General features: G+C 63.4%; 2 protein-coding genes across 2 annotated transcripts; both read right to left on the reverse strand.

Moving 5' to 3' along the window:
* Nucleotides 1–4503: 4503 nt before the first annotated feature.
* On the reverse strand, nucleotides 4504–6925 carry LOC123361372 (acetylgalactosaminyl-O-glycosyl-glycoprotein beta-1,3-N-acetylglucosaminyltransferase-like). The gene is made up of 2 exons (XM_045001388.1): nucleotides 6250–6925; nucleotides 4504–5975 (listed from the first exon to the last, which is right to left on the reverse strand). The coding sequence occupies exons 1-2, from the start codon at nucleotides 6806–6808 to the stop codon at nucleotides 5512–5514; spliced, it is 1023 nt and encodes a 340-aa protein (XP_044857323.1). The 5' UTR covers nucleotides 6809–6925; the 3' UTR covers nucleotides 4504–5511.
* A 3243-nt stretch (nucleotides 6926–10168) lies between these two features.
* On the reverse strand, nucleotides 10169–11946 carry LOC123361370 (UDP-GlcNAc:betaGal beta-1,3-N-acetylglucosaminyltransferase 9-like). Its single transcript, XM_045001386.1, has 2 exons — nucleotides 11258–11946; nucleotides 10169–10871 (listed from the first exon to the last, which is right to left on the reverse strand). Exons 1-2 carry the CDS (start codon nucleotides 11817–11819, stop codon nucleotides 10408–10410), a joined length of 1026 nt encoding a protein of 341 aa, XP_044857321.1. The 5' UTR covers nucleotides 11820–11946; the 3' UTR covers nucleotides 10169–10407.

The following is an 11946-nucleotide window of genomic DNA, read 5'->3' on the forward strand; positions in this document are numbered from 1 at the left end:
GGGGTCAGCTGATCAGAGAGGGGAATCGCCTCCAGGGGGGAACCAGCCTTTGTCCCTGGGAATAGATCCACTAAAGGGTCATCTCCCGGCTCCTCCCAGTGTCCACACACGGCCAACACCATATTCCCCCGGTCATAATATGGCTTCATCATATTCACATGGTACACCCGGCGGTGGTGCGCCCGGTTAGACAGCTCCACCACATAGTTTACCTCATTTAGTTGTTGGACAACCTTGAAGGGCCCTTCCCAGGCGGCCTGGAGTTTGTTCTTTCTCACGGGGATGAGAACCATCACTTGGTCCCCGGTGGCGAAGGCGCGGGCCCGCGCCGTGCGGTCGTACCAGACCTTCTGCTTCCTCTGGGCTCGGGCCAGATTCTCCCTGGCCAGGCCCATGAGCTCGGCAAGTCTTTCCCGGAAGGTCAGGACATACTCCACCACTGACTCTCCATCGGGAGCGGCCTTCCCCTCCCATTCGTCTCTCATCAGGTCCAGGGGCCCCCTCACCCGCCTTCGATACAACAGTTCGAAAGGCGAGAACCCGGTAGATTCCTGGGGTACCTCCCTGTACGTGAACAGCAGGTGAGGTAAGTACTTGTCCCAGTCCTGTGGGTGCTGGTGCATAAATGTTTTTAGCATCATCTTTAGCGTCCCGTTGAACCTCTCCACCAGCCCGTTGGTCTGGGGGTGATACGCGGAGGCCCAGCTGGGTCGGACCCCACATTTCTCCCACAGGGACTGGAGCAATTTTGACATAAAGTTAGACCCCTGGTCCGTTAAGACTTCCTGGGGGAACCCCACCCGGCTGAAAATGGTCAGCAGCGCATCTGCCACGGTGTCTGCTTCGGTAGAGGACAAGGCCACCGCCTCGGGGTAGCGAGTGGCGAAATCTACCACCACCAGGATGTGGTTCTTCCCTGACCGGGTCGCCTTGCTGAGAGGCCCCACCATGTCCATGGCCACCTTCTGGAAAGGTTCTTCTATGATGGGCAAAGGCCTCAGAGCTGCTTTCCCCTTGTCCCGGGCCTTCCCCACCCGCTGGCAGGGGTCACAGGATTGGCAGTACTGTCGGACATGGGTAAAGACCCCAGGCCAGTAAAAGTTCTGTAGCAGCCTCTGCCTGGTGCGCTGGATTCCCTGGTGCCCTGCGAGGGGGATGTCATGGGCCAGGTACAGCAGCTTGTGGCGAAACTTCTGGGGAACCACCAGCTGCCTCCTAATCCCCCATGACTCCACCTCCCCGGGGGGAGCCCATTCTCGGTACAGGAACCCCTTCTCCCACAGGAACCTCTCCTTGCAACCTCTCCTCATGGTCTGCGCTGCATTGAGGTCAGCCCGGTCCCTGGGCTTCTGCAAGGAGGGATCCTTCTGCACCTCGGCCTGGAACTCAGCAGCTGGGACAGGGATGGGGACCTGCTCCCTCTCACCGGCTGGGTCTGAGGCCGCAGCCTCTCTGGGCCGGGTCTCTGGGCGTTCCCTCCCCGCCAGGCACTCGGGCAGAGTACTTTCCCCGTTGTCAGGGCGCAGTGCCCTGCGCCGACTCTGACTACGGGTCACGACCAGGGCACCCCGGGCATTGCCTGGCCAGGTCTCGAGGTCCCCCCCCCATTAGCACCTCCGTGGGCAAATGGGGGTGTACCCCCACATCCTTGGGGCCCTCCTTGACCCCCCACTTCAGGTGCACCCTCGCCACGGGCACCTTGAATGGGGTCCCGCTCACGCCCATCAGGGTCAGGTAGGTGTTGGGCACCATCCGATTTGGGGCCACCACCTCGGGCCGGGCCAGCGTCACCTCTGCGCCCGTGTCCCAGTACCCAGTGACCTTCCTCCCATCCACCTCCAGGGGCACAAGGCACTCACTCCGGAGGGGCAGCCCCGTGGCCACCCTGTAGACCAGAAACCCTGGGTCCGGAGCTTCTGCTTCTCCTCCAGCTCACGTTCCCTCTGTCTCTCCTCATGTTCCCTCTGTTCCTTACGCTCCTCCAGCTCTCTCAGTTTTATCTCTCTCTCCAAGTCCAGCCGCCTGCGCTCCACGGAGGCCGAGCGTCGCCGGGCCGATCCCCGGCTGGGGGGTGAGCTTCGCTGGGCCGATCCCCGGCTGGTCGGGGGAGTCACGGTGCCCTCGGTAGCTGGGCTCCTCCTCTCCCTCCCCCTAGGCCTAGGGGTGGGGGGTCTTGGGGAGCCCTCAGCGGCCGGCTGACCACTCCCAGCGGGGACAGACACTGGTGCCTGCGCTGCATCTGCCCGGCTGCTTCCCTCAGAGACAGGGACCGGTTCATTCCTGCGATCTCCCTCCTCCAGCCGGGCAATCAGCTGGGCCTTGGTGAGCTTCCCACCGTGCAGCCCCCTCTGCTTGCACAGCCCCACCAGCTCACACTTGCGCTGCGTGGCATACATCTTCCTGCTGGCCACTCGCAGGCCGGGGTGCTCGCCGCTCCCCACGGGTTCCAGGGGGGCCCCTAGTGTGCCAGTCCTTGAGGTCACCCCCTCTCTGCCAGGGTCGAGCTGCAGACTCCTCCGCCCCTGGGATCGCTCGCTGTGATCCCCCGGGGGGACCCTGTTACTGCAAAGTCCTTCTCACTGGCCACACTCGCCCAGGGGTGAATCGCCCCTTCGTTTTACTGCTCCCCAGTCACTTACTGCAGGAAACGCCTTCCCCAGGCCTAGCTCATGTTACAGTCTAAATACCTGTGTCCCACCTAAAATCCTCCCTGGTTTTCCCATCCCCCACATAGGCAGCCCCTACTCCATCACAGGGGGTCTGAGCTGGGCCGGGTGTTGTGGGGGGACAGGGTCTGGGAGGGAGTTGGGGTGGGGGGGTCTGGGCTCTGGCAGGAGGAGGGGGTTGGGGGTCGGGCTAAGGGAGGGAATTGGGGGGGGTCTGGGCTCTGGCAGGAGGAGGGGGTGTGGGGGAGGGGCTCTGGGAGGGAGTTGGGGTGGGGGGTCTGGGCTGGGGCAGGAGGAGGGGGTGTGGGGGTGGGGCTCTGGGAGGGAGTTGGGGGGGGGTCTGGGGCAGGAGGAGGGGGGGTGGGGTGGTGGGGCTCTGGGAGGGAGTTGGGGTGGGGGGTGTGGGCTGGGGCAGGAGGAGGGGGGTTGGGGGTCGGGCTCTGGGAGGGAGTTGGGGGGCAGGGTCTGGGCTGGGGCAGGAGGAGGGGGGTTGGGGGTCGGGCTCTGGGAGGGAGTTGGGGTGGGGGGGTCTGGACTGGGGCAGGAGGAGGGGGGTTGGGGGGACAGGCTCTGGGAGGGAGTTGGGGTGGGGGGTCTGGGCTGGGGCAGGAGACGGGGGTGTGGGGGGTGGGAGCTGGGAGGGAGTGGGGGGGGGGGGGTCTGGGCTGGGGCAGGAGGAGGGGGTGTGGGGGTTGGGCTCTGGGAGGGAGTTGGGGGGCAGGGTCTGGGCTGGGGCAGGAGGAGGTGGGGTTGGGGGTCGGGCTCTGGGAGGGAGTTGGGGTGGGGGGTCTGGGCTGGGGCAGGAGGAGGGGGTGTGGGGGTGGGGCTCTGGGAGGGAGTTGGGGTGGGGGGTCTGGGCTGGGGCAGGAGGAGGGGGTCTGGGGGTGGGGCTCTGGGAGGGAGTTGGGGGGCAGGGTCTGGGCTCTGGCAGGAGGAGGGGGCGTGGGGGTCGGGCTCTGGGAGGGAGTTGGGGTGGGGGGTCTGGGCTGGGGCAGGAGGAGGGGGTGTGGGGGATGGGCTCTGGGAGGGAGTTGGGGGGCAGGGTCTGGGAGGGAGTTGGGGTGGGGGGTCTGGGCTGGGACAGGAGGAGGAGGTGTGGGGGTTGGGCTCTGGGAGGGAGTTGGGGTGGGGGGTCTGGGCTGGGGCAGGAGGAGGGGGGTTGGGGGTCGGGCTTTGGGAGGGAGTTGGGGTGGGGGGTCTGGGCTGGGGCAGGAGGGGGGGCTGTGGGGGTTGGGCTCTGGGAGGGAGTTGGGGTGGGGGGTCTGGGCTGGGGCAGGAGGAGGGGGGGTTGGGGGTCAGGCTCTGGGAGGGTGTTGGGGTGGGGGGGTCTGGGCTGGGGCAGGAGGAGCGGGTGTGGGGGGACGGGCTCTGGGAGGGAGTTGGGGGGGGTCTGGGCTGGGGCAGGAGAAGGGGGTGTGGGGGTTGGGCTCTGGGAGGGAGGTGGGGTGGGGGGTCTGGACTGGGGCAGGAGGAGGGGGGTTGGGGGTCGGGCTCTGGGAGGGAGTTGGGGTGGGGGGTCTGGGCTGGGGCAGGAGGAGGGGGGTTGGGGGTCGGGCTCTGGGAGGGAGTTGGGGTGGGGGGTCTGGGCTGGGGCAGGAGGAGGGGGGTTGGGGGTCGGGCTCTGGGAGGGAGTTGGGGTGGGGGGTCTGGGCTGGGGCAGGAGGAGGGGGGGTTGGGGGTCAGGCTCTGGGAGGGAGTTGGGGTGGGGGGGTCTGGGCTGGGGCCTTTGTCTCGCTTCCTGGGGCCGAGAGTCGCCTGGTCCCATTCCCCTGCGCAGGCTTTATACAGAGTAAAACAGATCGAGTCGGGGGTCGGACCCCACTGCCAGCTGGGGGTCTGGGGGCTGGAGACAGGAGAATTTCTTAAGCCATGATCAGTGACGCCTGCAGCTCTGGGGGGCGTGGGTCAGGCCTGGGGCAGGGTTGCAGCAGGCCGGCGCGTCTGGCTCCGACCAGGCAGGGCAGTGAAGTCCCAGGCTGGCCGGGAAAAGGGGCTCGGGGGTCTCTCAGCACATCTGGGGGCCGTTCCCAAGGGGGTTTCTGGGACCCCACCCGTCACAGGGGTGTTGCCAACCCGTTGTGGGGGACAGAGCTGAAATGCAGAGGGGTCTGGCTAGAACTGGGGTGTCGCCGCCGGACTGAAATTGGACAAAGACCAATGGACGGTGCTTTATTCAGGGAAGAAAACGCAAATGCCCCAATTACTCCCGGGGGGAATTCTGCGCCCCCCAGAAAGGAACGATTCTGCGCAGCCTGGTTTCAAATCCTGCACCTTTTGCGTGTCAGAAATAACACGACCGAATCGCGCCCGTTTCAGGTATTGCCAAATCCCCATCAGCCAGTGCGTTGGGAACAATCCAGCCAACGGAAACGAGGCAGGGAATGCTTTTTTTTGACAAATCGATTCCCTACGGGGCGTACGAAGGCAGAGCTGGGAGTCAGAATTCCTCTAAACTGCAACCTGGACCCGTGTTCCCCGCGCCCCTCGGGTGCCCCACACAGGGTGGGGGGAGTCGGGGTCACGGAGGGCAGTAAATTGGGGTTTTGGGTGGGGGAAAGCGTGGAACGGGTTTTTGGGGCTGGTGGGGGGGGGAATTGTTAGGGAGCCTCCCCCAGGCAGACCCTGGCTGCCCCTCGCCTCTGCCATTCAGGCAGGCACATCTGCCCCATCCCCATGTGTCCCTGCACCCCCAGGTGTCCTTGCACCCCGGCTCATATGTGTCCGTCCGCCCCCACTCAGACACCCCCTCCCCCTGTCCCCATGTGTCTCTGTGCCGCCATCCAGCCACTCCCATGTTACTGGCACCTCCCAGAGGGGACGGGCCCCTGCCCCATTCCCTGCCCCCCTAAGAGGGGAGAGGCCCCGTCCCGTTGCACCGTCGCTCCGTGTACAACCCCCTCCACACCTCCTCCACCCTGTCCAGCGACACCCCGTGCACCAACACGGCCTCCCCGTACAGACACAGCTCATCCTTCATGCCGAACACCCGGAATCGGTCGTCGTGCCGGTACCGCAGCCCGGCGGCCAGCGCCAGGAAGCCCAAGTAGACGTCGTCCAGCGGGAAGACGGGGATGCGCTCGGAGGCCGCGGCCAGGCCCGGGACGCTGGCCCTGGGCAGGAGGAACCCGCCCCCGGAGGGGAAGTTGGGGTATTTGCCCTGGGGGAACAGGGCGGAGGAGACGCGATATTTCCCCCCTCTCATCACGACCGAATGGCGCTGGATGTTGCCGTGGATGACGTGGGCGGCGTTGGGCGTCTGGAGCACGTAGGCCACCAGGGCGGGGGGGTTCACAAACTCGTCATCGTCCCCTGCAGGAGGGAAAAGACACTGGGGAGGGTGCAGCTGGGGGCTGAATGTCCTCCCCAGAGCCAGGGAGAGAACCCAGGAGTCCTGGCTCCCAGCCCCCCCTGCTCCAACCCACCACCACCACCACCCCTCCCCTCCCAGAGCCAGGGAGAGAACCTGGCTCCCAGCCAGGAGTCCTGGCTCCCAGGAGTTCTGGCTCCCAGCCCCCTCTGCTCTAACCCACCAGCCCCCAGTCCCCTCCCAGAGCCGGGGCAGGACCCAGGCGTCCGGGCTCACCTTTGAAGATGAAATCGGCCTGCCCGCAGCGCGCCCCCACCCAGCGCAGGAAGCAGCGCTCCTTGAGCGACAGGTTGTGGTGGATCTCGGCGAAATCCCACAGCACCACGTCCCCGAACTCCTGGCTCTCCTCCTCCAGCAGGGCCATGTGCCGGGGCTCGGGGGACATCCCCAGGAGGAAGACGGCTCGGACCCGGTAGCCCCCCAGCACCCCGGGCCGGGCCCACGTGCGGCGGGCGGTGGCCCGTCTGGCGCTGGATGCTGGGTGGGATTTCACGGCCAGGAGCAGCAGGGGCGGCCCCGGGGCCCCGGTGCAAACCCCGTCCCCTGGGATCAGCTCCCGGCACCGGTAGCTCTGCAGCTGGGGGAACTCGGCCCGGAAGGCGGCGGGATCCAAGCGGAAGGTGAAGGTCCCGTCGGGCAGCTCCACCGTGCCGGGGCCGGGGCCGGGGCCGGGGCTGGGGGTCCCCTGCGGGGTCTGTCTCTGCTTGAGCCTCACAGTGTATGATAGCAAAAATAACGCCCCGATCAGCAGGATCCGGGTGCCCCAGGGCTTCATCTCTGCTTCCCCCAGGGCTTGGCTGAAAGTGAAACAAAGGCAGGTGATAACTAGCCTGGGGTGTGTTGAACAAACACTGGGGCAGGAGTAGATATGTAACCCAGGAGTCCTGGCTTCCAGCCCTCCCTGTTCTAACACACAGCCCCCACTCCTCTCCCAGAGCCAGAGAGAGAACCCAGGAGTCCTGGCTCCCAGCCCCCCCTGCTCTAATCCACCAGCCCCCCTCTCCCCTCCCAGAGCCGGGGAGAGAACCCAGGAGTCCTGGCTCCCAGCCCCCCCGCTCTAACCCACCAGCCAAGAGAACCGAGGCGTCCTGCGGTTCCTTCAAACGTCCCTCAATGTGCCCGACATTACACGAGGCTCTGGGGTCGGGGCTCCGGCGTCCCCTGGCAAACGCGCGCAGGAAAAGGTTGAAAAACCCAGTGTTCAGTGAACTCCTGGCAAGCGGCGGAGACGCCGTCTCTGGGCAGGGTCCGGCCCGGCGTTGATGTTCCCCGCGCCCCGGCACTCGGCGTCCTCCGAGCCCAAAGCAGGGGTCCCGTCGCTGCTCCCCTCCCGGCGGCGCGCGGAGGAAATCGGGGGGAACCCGACAGCTCCGCCCGGGCAGAGATTGACCCCAGGGCACCTGCTCTTGTCCGAACCCACAATGGATGAGATTTCAGCCACGGGGCCAGGACGTCCGAAATCGTCACCCCGAGTCCGAGCCGGTATCGAGTCCTTAGCGGCCGATCCGCGGCGCCTGCTCTGTTCCCCGCCGGGGCGTCTGGTGTCGGGGAAAAGTCTCAGCTTCAGAGAGCTGCTCTAAAGTTCACACTTATCTCGCCTTTTTACGACCGACTTTCACAAGCCGCTCCGAAGGGCAATCAGCCCCTTCCGAGCAAACCTTCCGAAGGACCTAGGCAAGGAACTAAGACCCTGCGAAGACGACAAGGCTCCGACACAGGGGACTGCCCCGGGTTTAAGGAACAAACCTGAACATTAAGGACTGCGATATCCCGTGTGTTATAGAAAGAGACCTTCTAAAAACGTTACAATGTACGACGGACACGTGAAAGCTTAAATCAGGGTGAATAAATGAAGACTCGGGACACCACCGCTGAAAGGTTGCCGAGCTTTGTTAGAACCCATAACTTAACTATAACAATGTTCAGTGCATCAGGAGCCTGCCGAAGACGCCCGACGTGACAAACGTTGCGCGGGTAGAGCAGCGCCGTATCTTGTGAACTCCGTTGCAAGCACCGCAGAGCAATTTTGGGGAGGGTTAAAGGTGTGCGAGTGGAGAGGGGAAGCTTCCTTTGTAGGTTACACGAGGCCGAGAAGGAGGGGAAGAAGAAGAAGAAGAAAAGAGCGGAGAAGGGGTTAACTCAACATGGCAGTGTGACGTTATTGATATAAATTGGGACCATATAGAACATGGGTTGCAACCAAGGTCCTGTAGTGGCACCAAATCTTAGGTAAAGGGGGTCATCTAAGGTGTCTAAGACCAGGTTATGGGTTGCTGGTTATGATTATGCTGTCTGTATGTCTGTATCATTTTTAGTTGAAGTTAAGTATATTGGCTCAATACTGTCTGTATTTCAAGTTGGTAATGTGCTTCTGGGTGATATCCCAGACAAGTTGGTGTTAGCTCTGCTTAGCCTGCTTGATGGCCCATTAAGGACCATCAGCTACACAACTGACCCATGGAGAGAAGGCAGACACGCCTTGTGACTCAGAAAGGTCTGCAGAGACTTGTCCATGTGACTGCAGACTCCATTTTGCTGTGATTTTCCACAGTCAGGACAAAGAGGTTCTTACACCTGGAAAAGCCTATATAAGGCTGATGCATCATCTCCATCTTGTCTTCAACCCTGCTTCTGACCTCTGGAGGGACTTTGCTACAAGCTGAAGCTCTGCACAAGGGACTGAGGACCCATCCCAGCGGGGGATTTTCTCTAGAGACTTGATTTGAACCTGCAGTTTACTCCATCACTGCTGCAAGCCTGAACTAAGAACTTTGCCATCACTGTATGGAACTGATTCCATTTAACCAATTCTACCTCTCACCTCTACCTTTTCCCCTTTGTAAATAAATCTTTAGATTTTAGATTCTAAAGGATTGGCAACAGCGTGATTTGTGGGTGAGATCTGATGTGTATATTGACCTGGGTCTGGGGCTTGGTCCTTTGGGATCGAGAGAACCTTTTTCTTTTATTGGGGTGTTGGTTTTCATAACCATTCATCCCCAGGACGAGTGCACTGGTGGTGATGCTGGGAGACTGGAGTGTCTAAGGAAATTGCTTGTGTGACTTGTGGTTAGCCAGTGGGGTGAGACCAGAGTCCTCTTTGTCTGGCTGGTTTGGTTTGCCTGAGAGGTGGAAAAACCCCAGCCTAGGGCTGTGACTGCCCTGTTTAAGCAATTGGTCCTGATTTGGCACCTCAGTTGGGTCCCGCCAGAACCGCACTGTCACAGGCAGCTACCGAGCTCAGTGCGAAGATAAGACGCTGGCCCCTCTCCAAGGACACGGAGCCCAGCCGAGACTCGGCTGACAGCCAAGGAAGTCGGTGGCTTGAATGTGCCCAAGAGGCCGTGAGAAAGAACTCCAGCTGCCAGCAGGAAGGAAAACAAAGTCCAGGGGCTGCAGGGATGGGAAACACGGACGAGACAGCGAAAGGGGGAGCCGAGCCTCGTGTCCCTGGGACCGGGCTGTTTTGGGAACGTTGACGAGACCACAGGAACCGCGTTTGGACTGGCACAGAGGGCACCCAGAGCAGGGTCTCCCTCACCCCTCTGAGGCGCCAGGACTTAAAACCCTCCTGCGAGCTGGAGCGATTTGCAGCGCAGCACCAGACCTGGCCGACAGCACGTCCCCACCCCGTCTTCGTCGGACGCTACCCCCGGGCTTGGCCAGTCTGGGAGTCTGAAAAGGGGTTCGGGCTCGGGGGCCGCTAACGCCCTGAGTGACGTGGGAATGTCCCCAGCGCTCTCCGCGGCGAGGAGCTTATTTTATCAAGAACGCTTTAAAATGGAGACCCTCGGTGTGCCCCGTCCTCTCCTCCCCCCAAAAAAGATCCTGTGGCCACAGCCGGATCAACGGTGGCCTCAGGCGGATTGGTAACGAAAATCTGTCACCAGGGGACTGGGATTGTTTAGGCTGCAGAAGAGCCAGGGGGGATTTGATAGCTGCTTTCAGCTACCTGAAAGGGGGGATCCAGAGAGGCTGGAGCTCGGCTGGTCTCGGTGGTGGCAGGTGACAGAACAAGGAGCGATGGGCTCAGGTTGCAGTGGGGCAGGTCTAGGGTGGATACTAGGAAACACTATTTCACGAGGAGGGGGGTGAAGCACTGGAATGGGTTCCCTAGGGAGGTGGTGGAATCTCCTTCCTTAGAGGTTTTTCAGGCCCGGCTTGACACAGCCCTGGCTGGGATGATTTAGTTGGGGTTGGTCCTGCTTTGAGCAGGGGGTTGGACTAGATACCTCCTGAGGTCCCTTCCCACCCTGATCTTCCTTGATAAGGATGAGAATGACCCCGAGGTACAGAGCATCACACTCACCCAGCATCTCCCCGGTGGCCGGCACCCCCTAGAGGGGACGGGCCCCTGCCCCATTCCCTGCCCCGCTAAGAGGGGAGAGGCCCCATCCCATTGCACCGTCGCTCCGTATACAACCCCCTCCACACCTCCTCCGCCCTGCCCAGCGACACCCCGTGCACCACGAAGGCCTCCCCGTACAGACACAGCTCGTCCTTCATGCCGTACACCCGGAATCGGGCGTCGTGCCGGTACCGCAGCCCGGCGGCCAGCGCCAGGAAGCCCAAGTAGACGTCGTCCAGCGGGAAGACGGGGATGCGCTCGGAGGCCGCGGCCAGGGCTGGGACGCTGGCCCTGGGCAGGAGGAACCCGCCCCCGGCGGGGAAGTCGGGGTACGTGTCCTGGGGGAACAGGGCGGAGGAGACACGATATTTCCCCCCTCTGAACACGACCGCATGGCGCTGGATGTTGCCGTGGATGACGTGGGAGGCGTCTGGCGTCTGGCGCAGGTAGGGCACCAGGGCGGGGGGGTTCACAAACTCGTCATCATCCCCTGCAGGAGGGAAAAGACGCTGGGGAGGGTAGCTGGGGGCTGAATGTCCTCCCCAGAGCCAGGGAGAGAACCCAGGAGTCCTGGCTCCCAGCCCCCCTGCTCCAACCCACCAGCCCCCACTCCCCTCCCTGAGCCAGGGAGAGAACCCAGGAGTCCTGGCTCCCAGCCCCCCTGCTCTAACCACCAACCCCACTCCCCTCCCAGAGCCAGGGAGAGAACCCAGGAGTCCTGGCTCCCAGCCCCCCTGCTCTAACCACCAACCCCACTCCCCTCCCAGAGCCGGGGAGAGAACCCAGGAGTCCTGGCTCCCAGCCCCCCCTGCTCTAACCCACCAGTCCCCACTCCCCTCCCAGAGCTGGGGCGAGGACCCAGGCGTCCGGGCTCACCTTTGAAGATGAAATCCGCCTGCCCGCAGCGCGCCCCCACCCAGCGCAGGAAGCAGCGCTCCTTGAGCGACAGGTTGTGGTGGCTCTCGGCGATATCCCACAGCACCACGTCCCCGTACAAGCCGCTCTCCCGGCCCAGCAGGGCCATGTGCCGGGGCTCGGGGGACACCCCCACGAGGAAGACGGCTCGGACCCGGTAGCCCCCCAGCACCCCGGGCCGGGCCCACGTGCGGCGGGCGGTGGCCCGTCTGGCGCTGGACGCTGGGTGGGATTTCACGGCCAGGAGCAGCAGGGGCGGCCCCGGGGGCCCGGTGCAAACCCCGTCCCCTGGGATCAGCTCCCGGCACCGGTAGCTCTGCAGCTGGGGGAACTCGGCCCGGAAGGCGGCGGGATCCAAGCGGAAGGTGAAGGTCCCGTCGGGCAGCTCCAACGAGCCGGGGCCGGGGCAAGGGGTCCCCTGCGGGGTCTGTCTCACTTTGATCCTCACGGTGTGAAGGAGCCAAATTAACGCCCCCCCAATCATCAGCATCAGCATCAGCATCCGGGCGCTGCCGCGCTTCATCGCGCGCTCCCTCGGGGCTCGGCCGAAAGGGAAAGAGATGCAATTGCGAAACAGGCTGGGGTGTGAGAAAGAAACAAACTCACACCATTTATGGGCAGGTCAAGACTAAATGTAGGACCCAGGAGTC

Source organism: Mauremys mutica, unplaced genomic scaffold, assembly GCF_020497125.1.
Source record: "Mauremys mutica isolate MM-2020 ecotype Southern unplaced genomic scaffold, ASM2049712v1 Super-Scaffold_100475, whole genome shotgun sequence".
Lineage (NCBI taxonomy): Eukaryota > Metazoa > Chordata > Testudines > Geoemydidae > Mauremys > Mauremys mutica.

Excerpts from the sequence above, each read along its gene's own strand:
- LOC123361372 (XM_045001388.1), bottom strand. The coding sequence starts at position 6,808 with ATGAAGCCCTGGGGCACCCGGATCCTGCTGATCGGGGCGTTATTTTTG. Across the intron at positions 5,976-6,249 it reads GGCCGATTTCATCTTCAAAG|GGGACGATGACGAGTTTGTG; the intron begins GTGAGCCCGGAC and ends TCCCTCCTGCAG.
- LOC123361370 (XM_045001386.1), bottom strand. The coding sequence starts at position 11,819 with ATGAAGCGCGGCAGCGCCCGGATGCTGATGCTGATGCTGATGATTGGG. Across the intron at positions 10,872-11,257 it reads GGCGGATTTCATCTTCAAAG|GGGATGATGACGAGTTTGTG; the intron begins GTGAGCCCGGAC and ends TCCCTCCTGCAG.